The sequence below is a fragment of the Wasmannia auropunctata genome, unplaced genomic scaffold (assembly GCF_000956235.1).
Source record: "Wasmannia auropunctata unplaced genomic scaffold, wasmannia.A_1.0 LD336053.1, whole genome shotgun sequence".
NCBI lineage: Eukaryota > Metazoa > Arthropoda > Insecta > Hymenoptera > Formicidae > Wasmannia > Wasmannia auropunctata.
Window position 1 is genome coordinate 2,417,714 of NW_012026837.1, and position 15,930 is coordinate 2,433,643.

At 37.0% G+C, this 15,930-nt stretch overlaps 3 protein-coding genes across 3 annotated transcripts in view; all 3 read left to right on the plus strand.

The window, feature by feature from the left end:
- The window catches only part of LOC105451293 (DNA polymerase zeta catalytic subunit-like), a 9,177-nt gene extending 7,445 nt beyond the window's left edge, over window positions 1-1,732 (plus strand). Inside the window, 3 exon segments of the mRNA XM_011691664.1 lie at window positions 42-460; window positions 955-1,183; window positions 1,458-1,732. Of these exon segments, the coding sequence (XP_011689966.1) occupies window positions 42-460; window positions 955-1,183; window positions 1,458-1,640 (831 nt within the window). The 3' untranslated portion in view covers window positions 1,641-1,732.
- Window positions 1,733-2,354: 622 nt separating this feature from the next.
- Window positions 2,355-6,609, plus strand: LOC105451037. The gene is made up of 7 exons (XM_011691231.1): window positions 2,355-2,588; window positions 3,202-3,327; window positions 4,260-4,403; window positions 4,752-4,955; window positions 5,549-5,752; window positions 6,149-6,246; window positions 6,447-6,609. Exons 2-6 carry the CDS (start codon window positions 3,230-3,232, stop codon window positions 6,219-6,221), a joined length of 723 nt encoding a protein of 240 aa, XP_011689533.1. The 5' UTR covers window positions 2,355-2,588; window positions 3,202-3,229; the 3' UTR covers window positions 6,222-6,246; window positions 6,447-6,609.
- A 1,623-nt stretch (window positions 6,610-8,232) lies between these two features.
- Window positions 8,233-15,814, plus strand: LOC105451045. The gene is made up of 15 exons (XM_011691238.1): window positions 8,233-8,664; window positions 8,962-9,063; window positions 9,585-9,709; window positions 9,804-9,987; window positions 10,065-10,168; window positions 10,363-10,479; window positions 10,560-10,675; window positions 10,781-10,835; window positions 10,993-11,217; window positions 11,309-11,576; window positions 11,705-12,299; window positions 12,384-13,240; window positions 13,570-13,670; window positions 13,865-14,048; window positions 14,141-15,814. Exons 1-15 carry the CDS (start codon window positions 8,539-8,541, stop codon window positions 15,497-15,499), a joined length of 4,518 nt encoding a protein of 1,505 aa, XP_011689540.1. The 5' UTR covers window positions 8,233-8,538; the 3' UTR covers window positions 15,500-15,814.
- Window positions 15,815-15,930: the final 116 nt, after the last annotated feature.

Below are 15,930 nucleotides of genomic sequence, written 5' to 3' on the forward strand. Positions count from 1 at the left end.
TCTTGCAATGTAAAAATTAAATATTCGCGTATATATTGCAGATACTCGAGAGATCCCTTAAAATTTTGTTCGAGACGAAGGACGTCTCCCAGGTGAAGCAGTACGTGATCAGGCAGTTCGACAAGATCTTCACGCGACGCGTGTCCATCCTGGATCTGACGTTCGCGAAAGAGTTTCGCGGAATGCGCGGATACAAGGCCAACGCTTGCGTGCCCGCGTTGGAGCTGACGCGCCGACTGACCAGGAAGGATCCCCGCGCCGTGCCGCGCACCAGCGAGCGCGTGCGCTATGTCATCGTCGCGGGTGCACCGAATCAGGCGCTTATCCAGTGCGTGCGCACGCCGATGGAAGTCGTCGCCGATCCATCATTAATTCCAAACTCCGTGTATTACATAACGAAAGTCATCATACCACCCCTCAATCGGTGCTTCAATTTATTCGGGATCGACGCCAATGTGTGGTAAGTACGCGAAAATCACAGGGGAAATTACAGAATATTTAAACGACACATTGAGTCGCGTTACTTCCATGATAATCCTTATTCGCGTTTATATAAATTATTATGTATTTAATAATTAATATTATGTATTTACATAATCGCAGAGTTGGATAAGTCAGTACATTTTTTTCAACTTAGAATAAAGTTTATAACTTGTAAAATTAATTTATTAACGTTAAAAGTTGCATAAACAAAAGGGTAACTTAGTTAAAGTTGAAGTAAGAGTTAAATTAACTAAAGTTTTTATTTTAAAAACTTTCATTTAGATTAAATTAGAATGTCGTAATTTTTTAAAAATAGATTTTTTTAAATCCCTATTTTAAAATTAATCAGCTTTTTAATTTTTTTTATTTTTCTTTTAAATAATAAACTAATTATTTTACCCAAACTCTGTATAACGCTCGTGATTATCAAGTTACAATTATGAAGATAACGGGACATTTATACGTTTACAGGTATAAAGAAATCTCCCATCGTTCCAATTTCGACCACATTGCACACTTGGGAGGTGACAATCCGAAGTCTACGATTCGCCAGTTCTTCAGTTCCGCGGCGTGCATCACCTGTGGGGAACAGACCAATAAAGAGATTTGTCCAGATTGCCTTTCGCAACCAAGCCGGACCGTTCTCGTGCTCCTCGAGAAGATAAAACAGTTGGAAAGGAATCATCAGCAGATTACTGCTGTAAGCATTAAACACGGAAACACGTGTGTTATTAAACGTGAAACGGATTGAACGCAGCTCATTCCTCTCTCCTTCAAGAAATTACGGATTCCCCGTGGAATCTTTCTTCGTTAATTGAGTTCCTCGTCGTCTCCTCTCTCCTCATCCGGGCGACTCTCCCGTTCGGCGAGGCGTCCCAATGTACAAAATAATAAAAAATATTTCATATTAAGCATCCTTAAGCTGTAAATTGCGATCGGTCGATAATCATTATTTAATAATAAACTTTTTTTAGATTTGCCATTCCTGTATTGGACGATTGGGTGACATAGAATGCGTGTCTTTGGACTGCCCGGTTTTATATCGGCTGGCACAAGCTCGCAAGGAGCTCGCGCAGATTTCCCACATTAATAGTGTTATTTACGGAAACAATTCCAGCGGAATTAAGGAATTAAATGCAGTTGCTGAATGGTATTAATTACATTACTAGTAAAATGATTGGGCGGACAATATTAATTTTATACAGAATTGAAAGTAACAGTATTAAATATTTGAAATGTGAAAAATATACAAAAGATGTATCGGGTTTTGAATTATATCCACACACAACGCTATTTCAATTACTTCTACAGAAGATTCAATTACTTTGGCAGAAGCACATAAGATGATATTTAAATAACATGATTAAATATTTTATATAATGTGTTGTGACGCAGCGGCGCAGCGTCCCGACCGCCGCTGGTGCGGGTTCGCACCTGGTGCCGGACCGGCACGTTTAGGGAAAATGAGAGACCGAGATCTCCAGGAAGCTTCAAATTATTTCGCGCGCGTTATTTATTTTATTTATTTATTTTTTTTAATTATTTTGTACATTGGGGCGCCTCGCCGGACGGGAGAGTCGCCCGGGTAAGGGGAGAGGAGACGACGAGGAATTAACGAAGAAAGATTCCACGGGCAACCGTAATTTCTTGGAGGAGAGAGGAATGAGCTGCGTTCCATCCGTTTCACGCATGATGCACGTGATTTATTCTTTTAACCTTAATTTTTCAACAACAAGGGCACATGTACGTCATGCGTGAAACGGAACGCTGCCATTGGCCGCGGCATTGCACACCCCAAGGTAGGGGGTTTGCCGCCGTCGATCGCGATCAACGTTTTGCGTGCACAATCCGATTTCGCAGAGTCAGTGTTCTAGAATCTTTGTGGCGTTTTCGTATATTCCTTAAATTAATTTCCGTTCAGTCAGTCAGTTTTACCATCTAACTTAGTATATTCGTCATACCGTTTAAAAAAATTGGGCCAAATTACGCCAGATCCCATCGACCGCAGTTGATCCGTGTGAGCAAACGAAAAGAGGGAGAAAATTCGGAAGGCTTGAACAACAGCTTGCAGAAGGCCAAAAAGCCAACGAGCGAAGATCGTGCAGGTGAGATGGCCCTCTTTTAAAATGTATCGTGAAGCCACGAGCAAACTGGGGAGGTCGTGCTCGCATTCTGCGATCGAAAAGCCATTTGATATTTGTATCGTGTATGCCCTTACGGCGACACGTATTCATTTGGATCACTCTAAATTCGTTGCAGTGAGATTTCACTGCAAAGCAGTGAAATTTCACTGTAGCGAATAGTCAAAATGCGATCTCCCTCTTTGCAGTGAGATTTCACTTTAACTTAAAGTGAACTTGCAAAATGCAAAATTTATTTCCAAATGCGATTAATTATCTCTTCAGGAGTATCTCTGTTAATATAAATCATCAAGAAATACATATCATGGTGATAACTCAAATATTTGAGTTGGTGATTTAATAACATTCTTGAAGAAACAGTTAATAATTTTTTTAGAAACAAATTTCGCATTTTGCTAACATTAGACGGTCATCAATATTAAATGAATATAATTCCGTGCCGCACACTAGATGATCGCGATCGGTTATTCCTGCGCGGCGCGCAGAGAATTGGACGATCTGTCGGTTAGACAGTCGGTATATACATCTCAATATTTATTCCATCTAGAAGTTACTGTTTTTTATTAACCTTTTATAGGAGTAATTTTAAAGAAAACAAATACAGAATGGATCATCAGGCAATACATGATCAATTATCAACGAAGATAAATGAATTACTAAAATTTCTGGAATCACTGATACACAATTGCAACAAAGATTTCCCGTAAGTATGAAAAAAAAGAATCTTTTATACTCGTCAAAACGTGTCAATTTTATTCAATTTGTTTCGACAATTTCATAATAATAAAATACCAAAAAAAAAATTATATTATTTCATCATATGTACAATGGGTCACGGAAAGGTTGAAACACTTTTTATTTTGATGAACTTTGGAACCCACTAATTTCGAGTATACTGCGAATCACATATAGCCTCTAGCTAATCTAGAGGCAGTACACCAATCGTGATTCACATTCCCGAAATATTAGTACATTCCAAAACTCAAAATAAAAAGTGTTGCAATCTTTCTGTAACCCACTTGTACATATAAATATATCTATAATAAAATGTTATCATTTTATTATAGATATATTAATTAAAAATTATTAATATTAATATTAATTAATATATAATACATTTTGTAACATTTTTTACTAAAATTCTATGGAAATAGAGAATATATTAGAGGTATTAATGATTGTGCGAATATAATCAAAATCTTAAATATTCAAGTTCTAATGTGTGCTGATATTCGCGGGTACGTGGCAGCGAATCCATTGTGAAAAGATAGATGAACTAAATAGAAAATTCTTGTATTGTTTTGTGATTTTCACAAAATTGATAACTAATTTCTATTTAATCCACTCTATCTGTCTATCAAAGATGTTATGTCTATTATCATTTAAGATATACGTTCATTGCAATAATACACACAAAGTTACATTAGTATTCACATTTTTATAATGTAATTAATATTTTATTAATTAAATTCATAATATGATTGTTATTTTTTATTAATACACATTTCATGCGGGTTGGTGGCGCGTCGTAATTAAGTTACTTGAATCTTGTCACGGCATGGAACGTGTCTAACATAATTATTGATACAAATTAAAAATTAATTTATTATTAAACAATTCTATGGATTTTTACAGGAGTCAAAATTATGAAACCCGACAAAAGTATGAGAATCAACTACGTCAACTACAAAATGAAAATCTTGAATTACAACAGGAAATAACACACTTTGATGAAAGATTGAACATATTCGAAACATGGAGAAAGGATTTGGAGAAAAAGTTTGTTCCTAATGACTAATTATTCTTTTTTTTTAATATTAGATAACATAAACGAATCTGAAGATCAAACATAAACTTCTCTACAGAAATATAATTTTTATTTTATTATATTACGAAGATATATATATTATTATTTGAATAATTATATTATTTACAAAATAGCCAATCAATAATTAATTAAGCTTTTATAGTTCTGTAATTTTTACAAATTTCGCATATAAGTTAAGCATAGTAAATTACAATTGGAAGTAATTCTATAATATTTATTAAACTGCAAGAGTGTCAAGCATATTCATTAATATAAAACAGATATTAACTCACAATTAAAAATCTTATGGATCTTTACAGTCTGGACGACATCATCGAGGAGCAAATGAACGATGAAAAAATAAAAGAACTGCAAAAACAAACACTGAAATTTCAAAAAATTTGTGAAGATCACATAAAAGATCTATCAAAAGTGCGAACAATGATAATGTTTCTTAGCAAAATAGATACAGAGATATTAAAAATATTTAAAGTGTATATCCAGAATACACAAACTTCTGCAGAGTAATTATTCACATTTTTCATATTATTGATAGATTACATAAACTAATCTGATGAGAATTTAAATATGAACTTTCTTATACAAGATTTGTTGTGGATATGGGACAGTAACAAAAATATTACTACAATTTATAATTAATATATTTAGTATGAAAGTACAGAGAGTGTTTTTCGCTCAACTTTGCACGGTCAACTGTCTCCAACCGTCTATATCGCATGCTTGCCTGCGCCATCGGGAGTCGTCTTTTTCATTAACTTTAACAAGAATATTTTATGTTATGTTACAAGTCATATAATTATTTAGTAATTGTTTTATATTATTTATAAATAACAAATCACAGAATACTTAAGCTTTCCTACATCTGATTCTATCAAACTCATGTAACGTAAGAATAGCAAATTACAAATTAAAATAATTATATAATTAATATGTATACAGTAAAAATTATTATTATACACCAACATTCGTGTCGGCTCGCAAAGGCATTATTAAACTATTTAAGATAATATTTATTAAACTGTAAGTATCAAGCGTAATTACTAATATGAAACAAAAATTAACTTACAATTTTAAAAAATTTTATATATATTTACAGTTTGAAGAAACGTTGTCTGAACATCGATAAGGTAAAACAAAACATTGAAAACCTAGAAAGAATAATAATACCAGAATTACAAGAAATCGATGAATCCCTACTAAAAGAAATATCGGAATTTCAAAACCATTTTGAACTTTTTGAAGTAAGTGTAAAAAAGATACAAATGTGTGCTCGGGATGAGACGGAGGAAGCTTTTACTGAGTAATTATTCACATTTTTCTTATATTATTGATAGATAGCATAAACGTGAATTAAAACTTTTTTCCAATTTATTATTCACTTATTAAATATATAGTTGATATAAGATTATTATATTGAGTAAAAGTAATTTAATAACCATAAAATTTAGTTACTATAGTTTTATTTTCAATGTAAAATTTTAAAAAGATTTTTATGTACGCATATAATGCATACATAATAAATAAACTACACACATAAATATTAATGTATTGTTAAATATATCTATAAATATCACTTAAATCTTAGAAACGATAATTTAGATATAATGATCAAGTAACATGCATGCTTGTAATATGAAATACTACTTATTCTCTATTTTTTAAATGATAATTTAATGATAATATATTAATAATCTAGCTCAAGCAGTGATGATGAAAATGAGTCTTTAGACCAATATATTGTATCGATCTCAACTTATTTCGAAATATGATTCTCCAGCCGTCTCAACGAAAGAGGTAATTATTTTTCTTACATTATTAATTATAACAGAAATAGCAAAGTAGTAAAAATCAACTTTATTTAGTCTACCTCACTTTGCCTATCTACTAGTGATGTTATACTTATTACCATATATATTTATATCTATTGATTTATTATGTTTATTAAATTATATAATTTAGTTTCCATATATAGTATAATATATTTTATCTTTTAGAATTCAAAGAAAGACGAGGATCCCACCCACAGGATCCAATCATCTAAACGTAGATATTAGACGTTAAATAATCGATATCATTGCGTATGTATAATATATATTGAGGATTTTTTAAGAGTGTAATTTCATGAGAATTTAAAAACATATTTTATACCATTGATGAGCTTTGGCTTTGTAGTATCATTTTATCATGCGCAAAAATTTAGAAGGCTAAAAACCGTTAATATATTAATTATTATTTATTTTACTATAGTAAAATATGTACAAATTGCGGATATCCTCAATAAAAAAAGATTGTTTGGATTTAGAGATTATTTTCTAATAGATACAAAAATATGAACAAATATCCTTATGTGATCTGCATCACGCAAAGCGACATAAAAGTGGCGAATACCATTAGTACAGTCTATCTAACGTTGTAGAAAAATATAAAATTCTTTTTAAACTATTAAAATTGGAAGAGAGATTAGAAATCTACACGTTTATTTTAATAATTTAAGAAATAAATCAACAATTTTTACTACTCAAGTGTCATTAATCTTCGAAGATATTATTTTACAAAAAAAAAAAAACATTGATAAGCGTTAAAAAAAATATTACAGATCGTGCAGGCGCACTAGATAACAAATATAATTTATGTATTTATATAATAATTATTTTTTTCATAATTAATTATATTCACACGTTTAGCAATATTAGCAGACAATCTCTTCTTGCTTATTGCCCATATATAGCGTGTTACGCCCATGGTATAATAAGACAAAATTATCTCGCATTTTGTATGTGAACTCGAACACATTAATATTGTTAACATAAACAACGTAGCACAAATAGACCAAGCATAATTAATGCATCATATGCAATTGATATTAAATAATAGGAGGCTTTCGACGTCTAAACTCATAAATATATAACTTTATTAGAAAACCGATATTATTCTCGTGGAAATTAATGCAATAATTATACATGTATATAATGGTTATAGTTTCCAATCTTATATATATCCATCTCCTTATGTTATCTCCTACCAAGATTATATTTTCCTAATTCTTTTTCGATTTTCATATACCTGGAAATTGTTACGTTGAAATCTTTAAACTTCGAGACGTTTTCAAGATTATATTAAATTTAAATAGCCAGGTGTTTAAATCGACGCGCGATTGAAAGTGAAAATTGTCGGTCGGTAAACGATATATCGACAGTCGGAAGCGCCGTAATTATCGGGAGCAGTATTAAAATTTATCCAGCGGGCAGCGCTGGTGCGCTCAGGATGCTCTCGTAACACAAAGAACGGACGCAATTTTGGTTGGTCGGTTTCGCGCGCGACAACCAGGGAGTAAAGAAGCGCCTTCTTCACAGCTGCCCGTGGCTGCCCGGATCACCCTCGTCGCGACCAATCGGTGACGAGCGATCAGCCGCTTCGTTTTCCCTCCAAATCGAAGTAAGTCGGTACATACACGTCATAGATAGATAAATATTTGAAAGCGATCGTTCGCCCCGCGGTACGAATGGGGAATGAGGACGGTGATTTTGTGGGAAAGACCTGTCGAAAGGGGAGAGCCGTCCTTCGTTGACGAGGCGCGGAATTCTGCGCGAGCGGGTGGGACCGCCGAATTGCGTGGATCACGGACAGGGCAGTCGCAACTCGCAACTGTTCACCGGGATGGTTCGCGTCGTTCGCGTTTCCGGTCAACCGCATCGTCAGCATTAAACGGCGTTAGCGGGATCGCGTGATCGACGCCGTTCAGCTCAGGTTCAAGGCGCTTTTGTTTACGGCTCTCTTCTCTTCTCCCCCTCCCCTCTCCTTTCCTCCCTTCCCCGTGTGCGAGGAGTGGAAGCGGACCTTCGGACCTCGAGAAGAAATTGCGCGTCCGGCTCGTTTTGACTCGCGACCTACGCGGTGCATCACACTGCTCTCGCGGCGTGATTGTCTTCATGCGCGACGACGCGTCTACCAGATGAACAATCCCCATCGGTTGGATAAGCGCGCTCCTTATTGTCCGTTCGCGCGCGTGCTTGTCTCTGCGCGCGATTGTGATTGCCATTGAGATTATCCGTCTGACCGTTCGCGATCTTCTGTCAATCAGGCACGATGTCCGCCAAGGCCAGGTCGTCCCCTACCAAGGCCTGCTCCTTCTGCAACTCGGCGGAGGACAATGAACTGGAGTACGGGAAGATGTACGAGGACAAGGGGATCGCCACGCACTACTATTGTCTGGTGAGTTTCCAGCGTTGCGACACGGTAATCGTGAGTGTATCATATGGCTGTATTCCAAAACGCTTTCGAGGGAAATTTTACTAAAAAGCTGATGGTTACGTGTGCCAACGTTTTGGAATGTAGCCTACAGGTTGATACGTCTGAGCTCCAATTGCTTCCGTCTTTATTGTTACGTTGCCCAACCAATCTAAGTGCAATCTAAAAGACTGCATGTCTCCAAGGCAACCCCGCTGAGGAGACCACAATGTCTTTCAAGACTGTCGCTTTTTGCCACTATTCGCTCGAATTTTCTTTCAGCTCCTATCCTCGAATATGGAACAGAAGGGGAGGGATGACGAAGGCATACTCGGATTTCTTGCGGAGGATATACAAAAGGAACTTCGCAGGGGAAAGAGATTGGTAAATATATCAGAAGTAGCATAATATTTAATTCTAATTTACTTGAAAAGTGTTGATATCTTGGAATTTTTTTTTTGGTGTGTTGTACCATCAGGTGGTAGATTTGTACCTTCAATCTTTCCACGCTCTCTCTCGTTGTTTGTAACCATTTGTTTTTAATATTATATTGTTTATGTCCATGATTATATTACTTTTTCTATTTTTTTATTCATGTATTTAAATATAATCTGGATCTTCTCCCACCGTTGCTTAGTTGAAACATACTCGCTCCTCCATCCAGTTCCAGCCATGTTAATCTGTTTTAAGTAGTTATGGTTTTTTTTTCTTTTGTTCGTTTTATTCATGTATTTAAATATATCTAGATTTTCTCCCATCGTTGCTTAGTTAGAATATGCTCACTCTATCATCCAGTCATCTGTGTTAATCTGTCTTAAGTAGTTATAGTTACGGTTATGTAACAGTAATAGTTATATTTGTGCTGCTCAATGAAGATCCTGATGCATAGGTTTTAATGATTCTAGGTATGCTCATACTGCAAAAAGATTGGTGCTACTTTGGGTTGCTGTAATGTAAGATGTAAGCGGATCTTTCACTTTCCCTGTGGCTTGAAAGCTGGTTCCCTACATCAGTTTTTCGGGGAATTTAGGTGAGGGGAGAATATATCAAATTGACTGATCAGAGACTGTGCGACGATTGCGATCGCAGTGACCATCAAATTAATTTATTTGGAATCGTTTCAGATCGTATTGCATAAATCATAGGCCGATACAAAAAATCGACGATCAGATCTTAAAGCAGATTGGTCCAGTAGATAATGTAGTATGTTATATTTGTTATGACAAAATTAACACAAGTGACTTTGTGAAAACTTTGTGGGCTCCCTGTTGTAAAAAGGATGCGTGGTTTCATCGCAACTGTGTTCAGGTTAGTCTTAATATAAATCTGGCGTGTTTTTGTTTTTAAATATAAGATTATAGATCCAAGACAATCTCTCGTTTCAGCAACTCGCATTGAGTGCAGGATATTTTTTCAAGTGTCCCTTATGTAATAATAAGAAAGATTTTCTAAAAGCTATGCAGGAATATGGCATTTTCGTGCCAAATCAGTGAGTATGGGAAGAAAATTCGATTATTTTTCTTTATTTTTATTTTATTTCATTTGCATCTTCTCAAGTTTTGTGAATGTCAGTTGTTAGTTAAAAAGTAATTTCTCCGTATTTCTAACTTTAGAAAATTATTTTTATATAGTGCGTGTAAAATAGACAATAGCCTATAAGATTTTTGTTTTTATCATCATTAGGGATGCTTCGTGGGAATTGATACCAAACGCGTTTGAGGAGCTTTTGTACAGGCATGATCAGTGCGACGCATCGAAGTGTCTCTGCCCAAAGGGGAGGAAGCATACAAGTCATAATGCGTAAGTAATAATTGCTTGTAACAATAATTAAATGCTATATGCGATACGGTAAGCATAACAATTTTTTTTTAATGATGCAGTAAATGGGAATTGGCGCTATGTCGTACTTGCGGTTCGCAAGGCATCCATATGGCTTGCGGTCAGTTAAAGTGGGCCAATCCGATGTGGGAATGTGAGGAATGTACTTCCATATTACGTAAGTATCTCGTAAAAGAAGGATACGATACAATTATGATTTGTAATCTTGTAGCTTTTTCTTCGCAATATTGTTTTTGTAATCTTGTGTATTTTTTTTGTAAAGGTAATTCAGAACGCGAGAAACGCGCAAGGCTGAGCAATAGGTCTGCAGTAGGCAGGTATGCATCTGTTTTTCAATTGTTGAAAAATTGTGGAAGATTTCTAAAAAATTATTTCTTAAACGTTAACATTAAATTATTTCTTAAACGACAACATTAATTAATTAATATCTCTCATTTAACAGCGATCTACGTAATCTTTTTTTTTTCCTTTCAGTTGTAATCAGAGTAGAGACTCAGATTCGGACTCGGTCTTAGATTCAGACTCTAACTCGGATTTGGACAGCGATACAGATCTCTCTGTGGGAACTGACTTTCCCATGCCGCCGTGCGCATCAGTCGACTCATCTTCCTCTTCACTCGATTCTATGCTGGACGTTAGATTGCGACCTGGGCCACGCTCTTTTAAATTAAAGCAGAAAATGGACACGCTGAAAAAATGGTTAATTTTGATGATTATTATTATAATAGGAATCCGATTTTTTTTTGTAAGATATTTATATCTCGATATAACTTATTATTTCTTTTAACAGGTCGGATTTAAAAGCCGAAAGGAAAGATATGAAGAACTTTGAAAAGAACGCAACTGTATTGAATTTAGAAAAAGCCAACGAATCATCGTCGAAAAATGACGATGATGAGAAACCATCGACAAGTAAAAATATTTCTCAGCAAGAAAACAAGGAAAATGGCTCTCAGAAAAATCAACAGTCGTCCAGCAAAAATAAGGAAAAATCTCAACCGACGCAGAAGGAGGCGGATGTCATCGTAATTGAAAGCGACGACGATGATGATGTGAAGGTAATTGATTTAAAAAATATAAACTATTCTTTCAACAGTTGAAAGCATCGAATTTTCGATAAGTCAGTCGTCAAATCATGTGCGTCACTAAATGAAACTATATTTGATTTAATTTATTTCTGTTACAGCTTATTGCATTAAAATTAAAAACAAATGATTCTGCTCCACTTACGCAACAGCCTACGCAATCGGACTCGCGTGATCCTTGCGTGTCGGCGTCGAAGCAAGTTCCGCTGTTAAACGCAACGGAGAGTTCCGCGAGCGGAAGTTCCAAGAGCCAAAGTGTAACGACGATCGATTTATCGAAAATCGATGACATAAATCTACCAAAAAAACTTACGACGCCAGAGCCGAAGGCTCTGTGCAAATCCGAGAAAACGAATGAAAGCGTATCCGCCATTTCGGAACAAGTCGTAGCTACGCCAAAAGAATTCACGTTAGGTGAATTCTCAAGTGACAATGGCAATTCGGTGGAAACAGAGGTGGCGGAGAAGATGGACACCACCGATACGGTCGCTGTAATTATGAATTCCAGGGATCCCGTTATGAATATCAAAATTACCAATGTTACGTCCCTGCCGCCCGAAGTGTTCGAAAGCGTGCCTGACGTTGTATGCAATGACAATACATCACGTACGAAAGCCCTTGATATGCCGTCTCTTAATGCAAACGAAACGTTGGAAACGAAGGAAGTCCCGCCTACGAAGCGTAGCATGTACGAAGGTAAGCTTCGAGGAGAGAAGGGAAAGGAAGGTTTTATGCATCACGTTTGCACTATGATTAATAACATTACATTAAATTTTTCAGCGAGTAACGTTAACGACAACTCCAAAAAGCTCAAAAGAAGTCTCGACGACAGTTTAGCCGAAACGTCAACAAACATCAATAAAACGTTAGTCGCATCAACAAACGTCGGTAAAACGTCAGTCGTATCTGTTCCAGCCAGGATTTCTGTTGCACGTTATACAAATAATGCTCAAAATGTTGGAAAAAATAATGCAAACAGTACAAATAGTACGAATAGACGGCAGAGCAGCGAAGGCACATCCGCTGGCAAGTCCAGTGAGATCAGGAATAATAATAATACCGCAAAATGCACACCCGCGTCTACAAACACCACTTCCATCCCGCTGTCGAATAATATTCGAAAAAATAACTTCACGCAATATGTGCCAATTCAAATAATGGGTCAGGTGCGAAATGAGATTGTACCGAATTTGCAAGAAAACGGTGCGTCTGTTAACGTACAACAGAGCAACGAAAGCATTAGAGCAACTGTTGCGCCGGCAGAAATTGTGCCTGTCCCCAAGGATGCTTCGCTTATCCTGCAACTTCCCTCAATCGGTGGTTATTATCTTCAACGAATACCTACGAACCCGAACATCACTATTGCTCACAGCGTCGGAAGAACGGACCAGGCGAGCAGCCTGTATACGGTACCAGCGAGCAGCGTGTTTCTACCGCGGACAGATAACATTGCTGTGCTCAATCCAGCCCAATTGATTGTAAGTCAATCGGTCGTGAATACCGGTGGTGAAACTACGCCCATTCTGAACAACAACAATCAAACACCAGTGGTAAACCATCAACGCACTGCGCCGAGGGAAAGTATACCACCTGCCAGTACACCCAGCGGTGGAAACAAATCCTCAAACAAATCCTACGTAAGTAAGAAATTCCTAAGAACTTCTACATCAATATCTAGGTGACAAAGAGAATATTTGGAATATTTCACAAAGCACATTGGAAAATAAAGAGAAACTCACGGATACTTGAGTATCACTAACGTTGAAAATATTTTTGTATAATCTTCGTAAGCCCCGCGTTTTCTTCATCGAGTTGAAATAGAAATATATATATTCTGGTGAGAAACACGGCGCGGGGAGGTACATATATATATACATATACATATATATATATACGTATATGTGTGTGGTCAAATAAATTTCCCCGTGCCCTCCCCTCTTCAGTGTATATCTTGCGATTCTAACAGTGTGACGGGGATGCAGGCACCAGGCCTGCTGAGTTCGATTCTACCAGTCGGAAGGGCGACGGTCGAACAAGCGAATCCCAGCGATCCAATAAGCGTAAGAGGTGAGCACAGTATTTTTTAAGTGCCAACTTCGATCCTTATTGCAAGCTAATTTAGAAAATGATTGGCGAGTCCGCGCGAGGGGAATCAAAAGGGGAATCAAAATTGAATACAGAAAACAAGTGCTCTTACACAGTATATGAGTATGATTAACTTTTTGTTCTGGCATTAATGCTAATTTATTACTGTTGTGTAGTGTTATCAGCAACCGATTCGTGGAGTCTACGCAGTCTATTTCCCAAAGCTGCTCCGTCGCAACCCGTAGCGTCTTCCCCCAAGTCACGAACAACCATAACACCTGTCATCAACCTAGACTGATACCGCGTTATGTGAATCTGCACGACCTTAAATTTCAAGTCTGCGCGCCAAACGGTGTTCAGGTATATTATTTCACATGGATTTCAACGAACGATGAATTCGCCAATTTTCGTCTCGCGTCAATTTAATTGTGATCCATGTATTGCCCATGTAGATGACGCTGTACGATACGTTCTCCGTAAATATCTCGTTGAAGAATCCCAAGGAGGGTAAGAGTCGATTGCCAGGAGTAGCTGCACCGCGGGCGCCAAAGGAGTCGTCCATCCTGAAGGCGCCACGTGAAGCCTCGTGCAGCTCCGATCACATCGACAATACCTCGGCGGAGAGACAACGTTCCGATAACCTTTTTCGCGTCTCGAAAAACGAAAATAGTTTAATTGATGACAAAACTATGTGCGTAGCGCATGGTCAGGACGATGCTAAAGAGAATTTAGATCCGATTAGAACTAGAATGCTCTCGCATAGCGGTATGCTGGACAATGTAAGTTTGACGAGCAATGTTGACGACGCGACGACTACGAACAGTCGTTTCTGCGGCGAGAACGACAGCGGTGAGACGCGTCTCGCTTCAAGTGATACTAATTTAAGTGTATTAAATCGGACGACTCGTAATGCGAATGTGGACACGGATGGCGTGACGTTTGTTCCAAGCAATTGCAACCAGGGTAATTTGCGAGTCGATTTAGAAGGCGCGCAGCAGCACAAGGAAGCGCCGTGCGCGATGCGATGCAGTGCGATCCCCGTGCTGCCTGCGGAAGAAAGGCCCGGTGCTCGACTATTTTTTAAAGAGAATAATAGAATAATACCCAGCGTTGATTTTGATTTAAGCGTTGTTAATATGAATAAAACCGTTGAGAAAGTTTCGCAGGCTGTCACTGTTCCGACAAGCCTGCGTACCGATGACGATAGAATTAGCAATGAAAATCATACAGACGATTCTCCGACGTTGCGTAACGGCTGTAAACACTTGGACGGTACGAATGTAATGAGACCGATGGATAACAATCGAAATGTCTCGAGCAGCATTACGAGATTCGAGCGTAGCATCCTGAATAAACAGATCGACATGTACGAGTCTAGAAAGTTCATTCGGTGTACAGCGTTTCAGGAGAACCACGTGCGTCATAATGGCAGGATTAGGGCGAGAAGTAACGGCGAGTTTGGCCTCAAAGTGAGCATAGATTTGTTTAAGATACAAAACCTGATCGATTCAAAACCGGAGTTATTTAAAAATCGAATGCGCGACGCTGACGATCAGCGCGACACATGTCTTTTACCTGGCCTAGACGAGTACACTCGACAGCAGGTAAGGTACTGTGATATCGCGAGTAGCGGTAGTATCAGCTCGCCTAAGAATAGGGAATTGCAAAAACCGAGTTACGCGTGCAACATCGAGTGCACGCAACGAGACATTTTTCCCGTTTCAGCGAATACGTTCCTGCGAATACGCCCTCAGAAGTCAAACCAGGGCGTTAAATATCTCGATTTCAATAAAGATATCTTAGACAGATAAGCGTTAAGAGATTGACACATGGGAGAATGTTCTGTATGATAATTACGAATGGTAAATGGTAAAACAGACAATATTAGATTTGTTGAATGAGTTTTGTGGTTGAATAGTTTTTATAAGTAACTCTTATAAAATAAAAGTAATTGGAGGGTACTTGAATCAACTTTTCTTTTATGGACTTGTAGTCAGTATAATTTAATTTTTAATTGAATTTTATTTTCTGCTAACTTTCGTCTGTAAATTGTAGCATATATAATTGCCAAATTCTATGTATTGATGTACTATTCTCTGATATAAAGATACGTTTATTTTCTTAAATTCCCGTTGTAATAAGTGTTTATTTATATATTTTTTTATTTATTATATTTGAATAAATTAGTTTATTACGATAAGTATAAAAAATAAAGCAAAAAAAGTTTACGATTTTCAACGTG

Bases quoted from the DNA above. Each gene is read 5' to 3' on its own strand.
- LOC105451037 (XM_011691231.1), top strand. From the start codon at position 3,230: ATGGATCATCAGGCAATACATGATCAATTATCAACGAAGATAAATGAA. The intron at 3,328-4,259 runs GTAAGTATGAAA...GGATTTTTACAG, and splicing joins AATTGCAACAAAGATTTCCC to GAGTCAAAATTATGAAACCC. The intron at 5,753-6,148 runs GTAATTATTCAC...TTAATAATCTAG, and splicing joins ACGGAGGAAGCTTTTACTGA to CTCAAGCAGTGATGATGAAA.
- LOC105451045 (XM_011691238.1), top strand. From the start codon at position 8,539: ATGTCCGCCAAGGCCAGGTCGTCCCCTACCAAGGCCTGCTCCTTCTGC. The intron at 11,218-11,308 runs GTTAATTTTGAT...TTCTTTTAACAG, and splicing joins ATGGACACGCTGAAAAAATG to GTCGGATTTAAAAGCCGAAA. The intron at 12,300-12,383 runs GTAAGCTTCGAG...TAAATTTTTCAG, and splicing joins GAAGCGTAGCATGTACGAAG to CGAGTAACGTTAACGACAAC.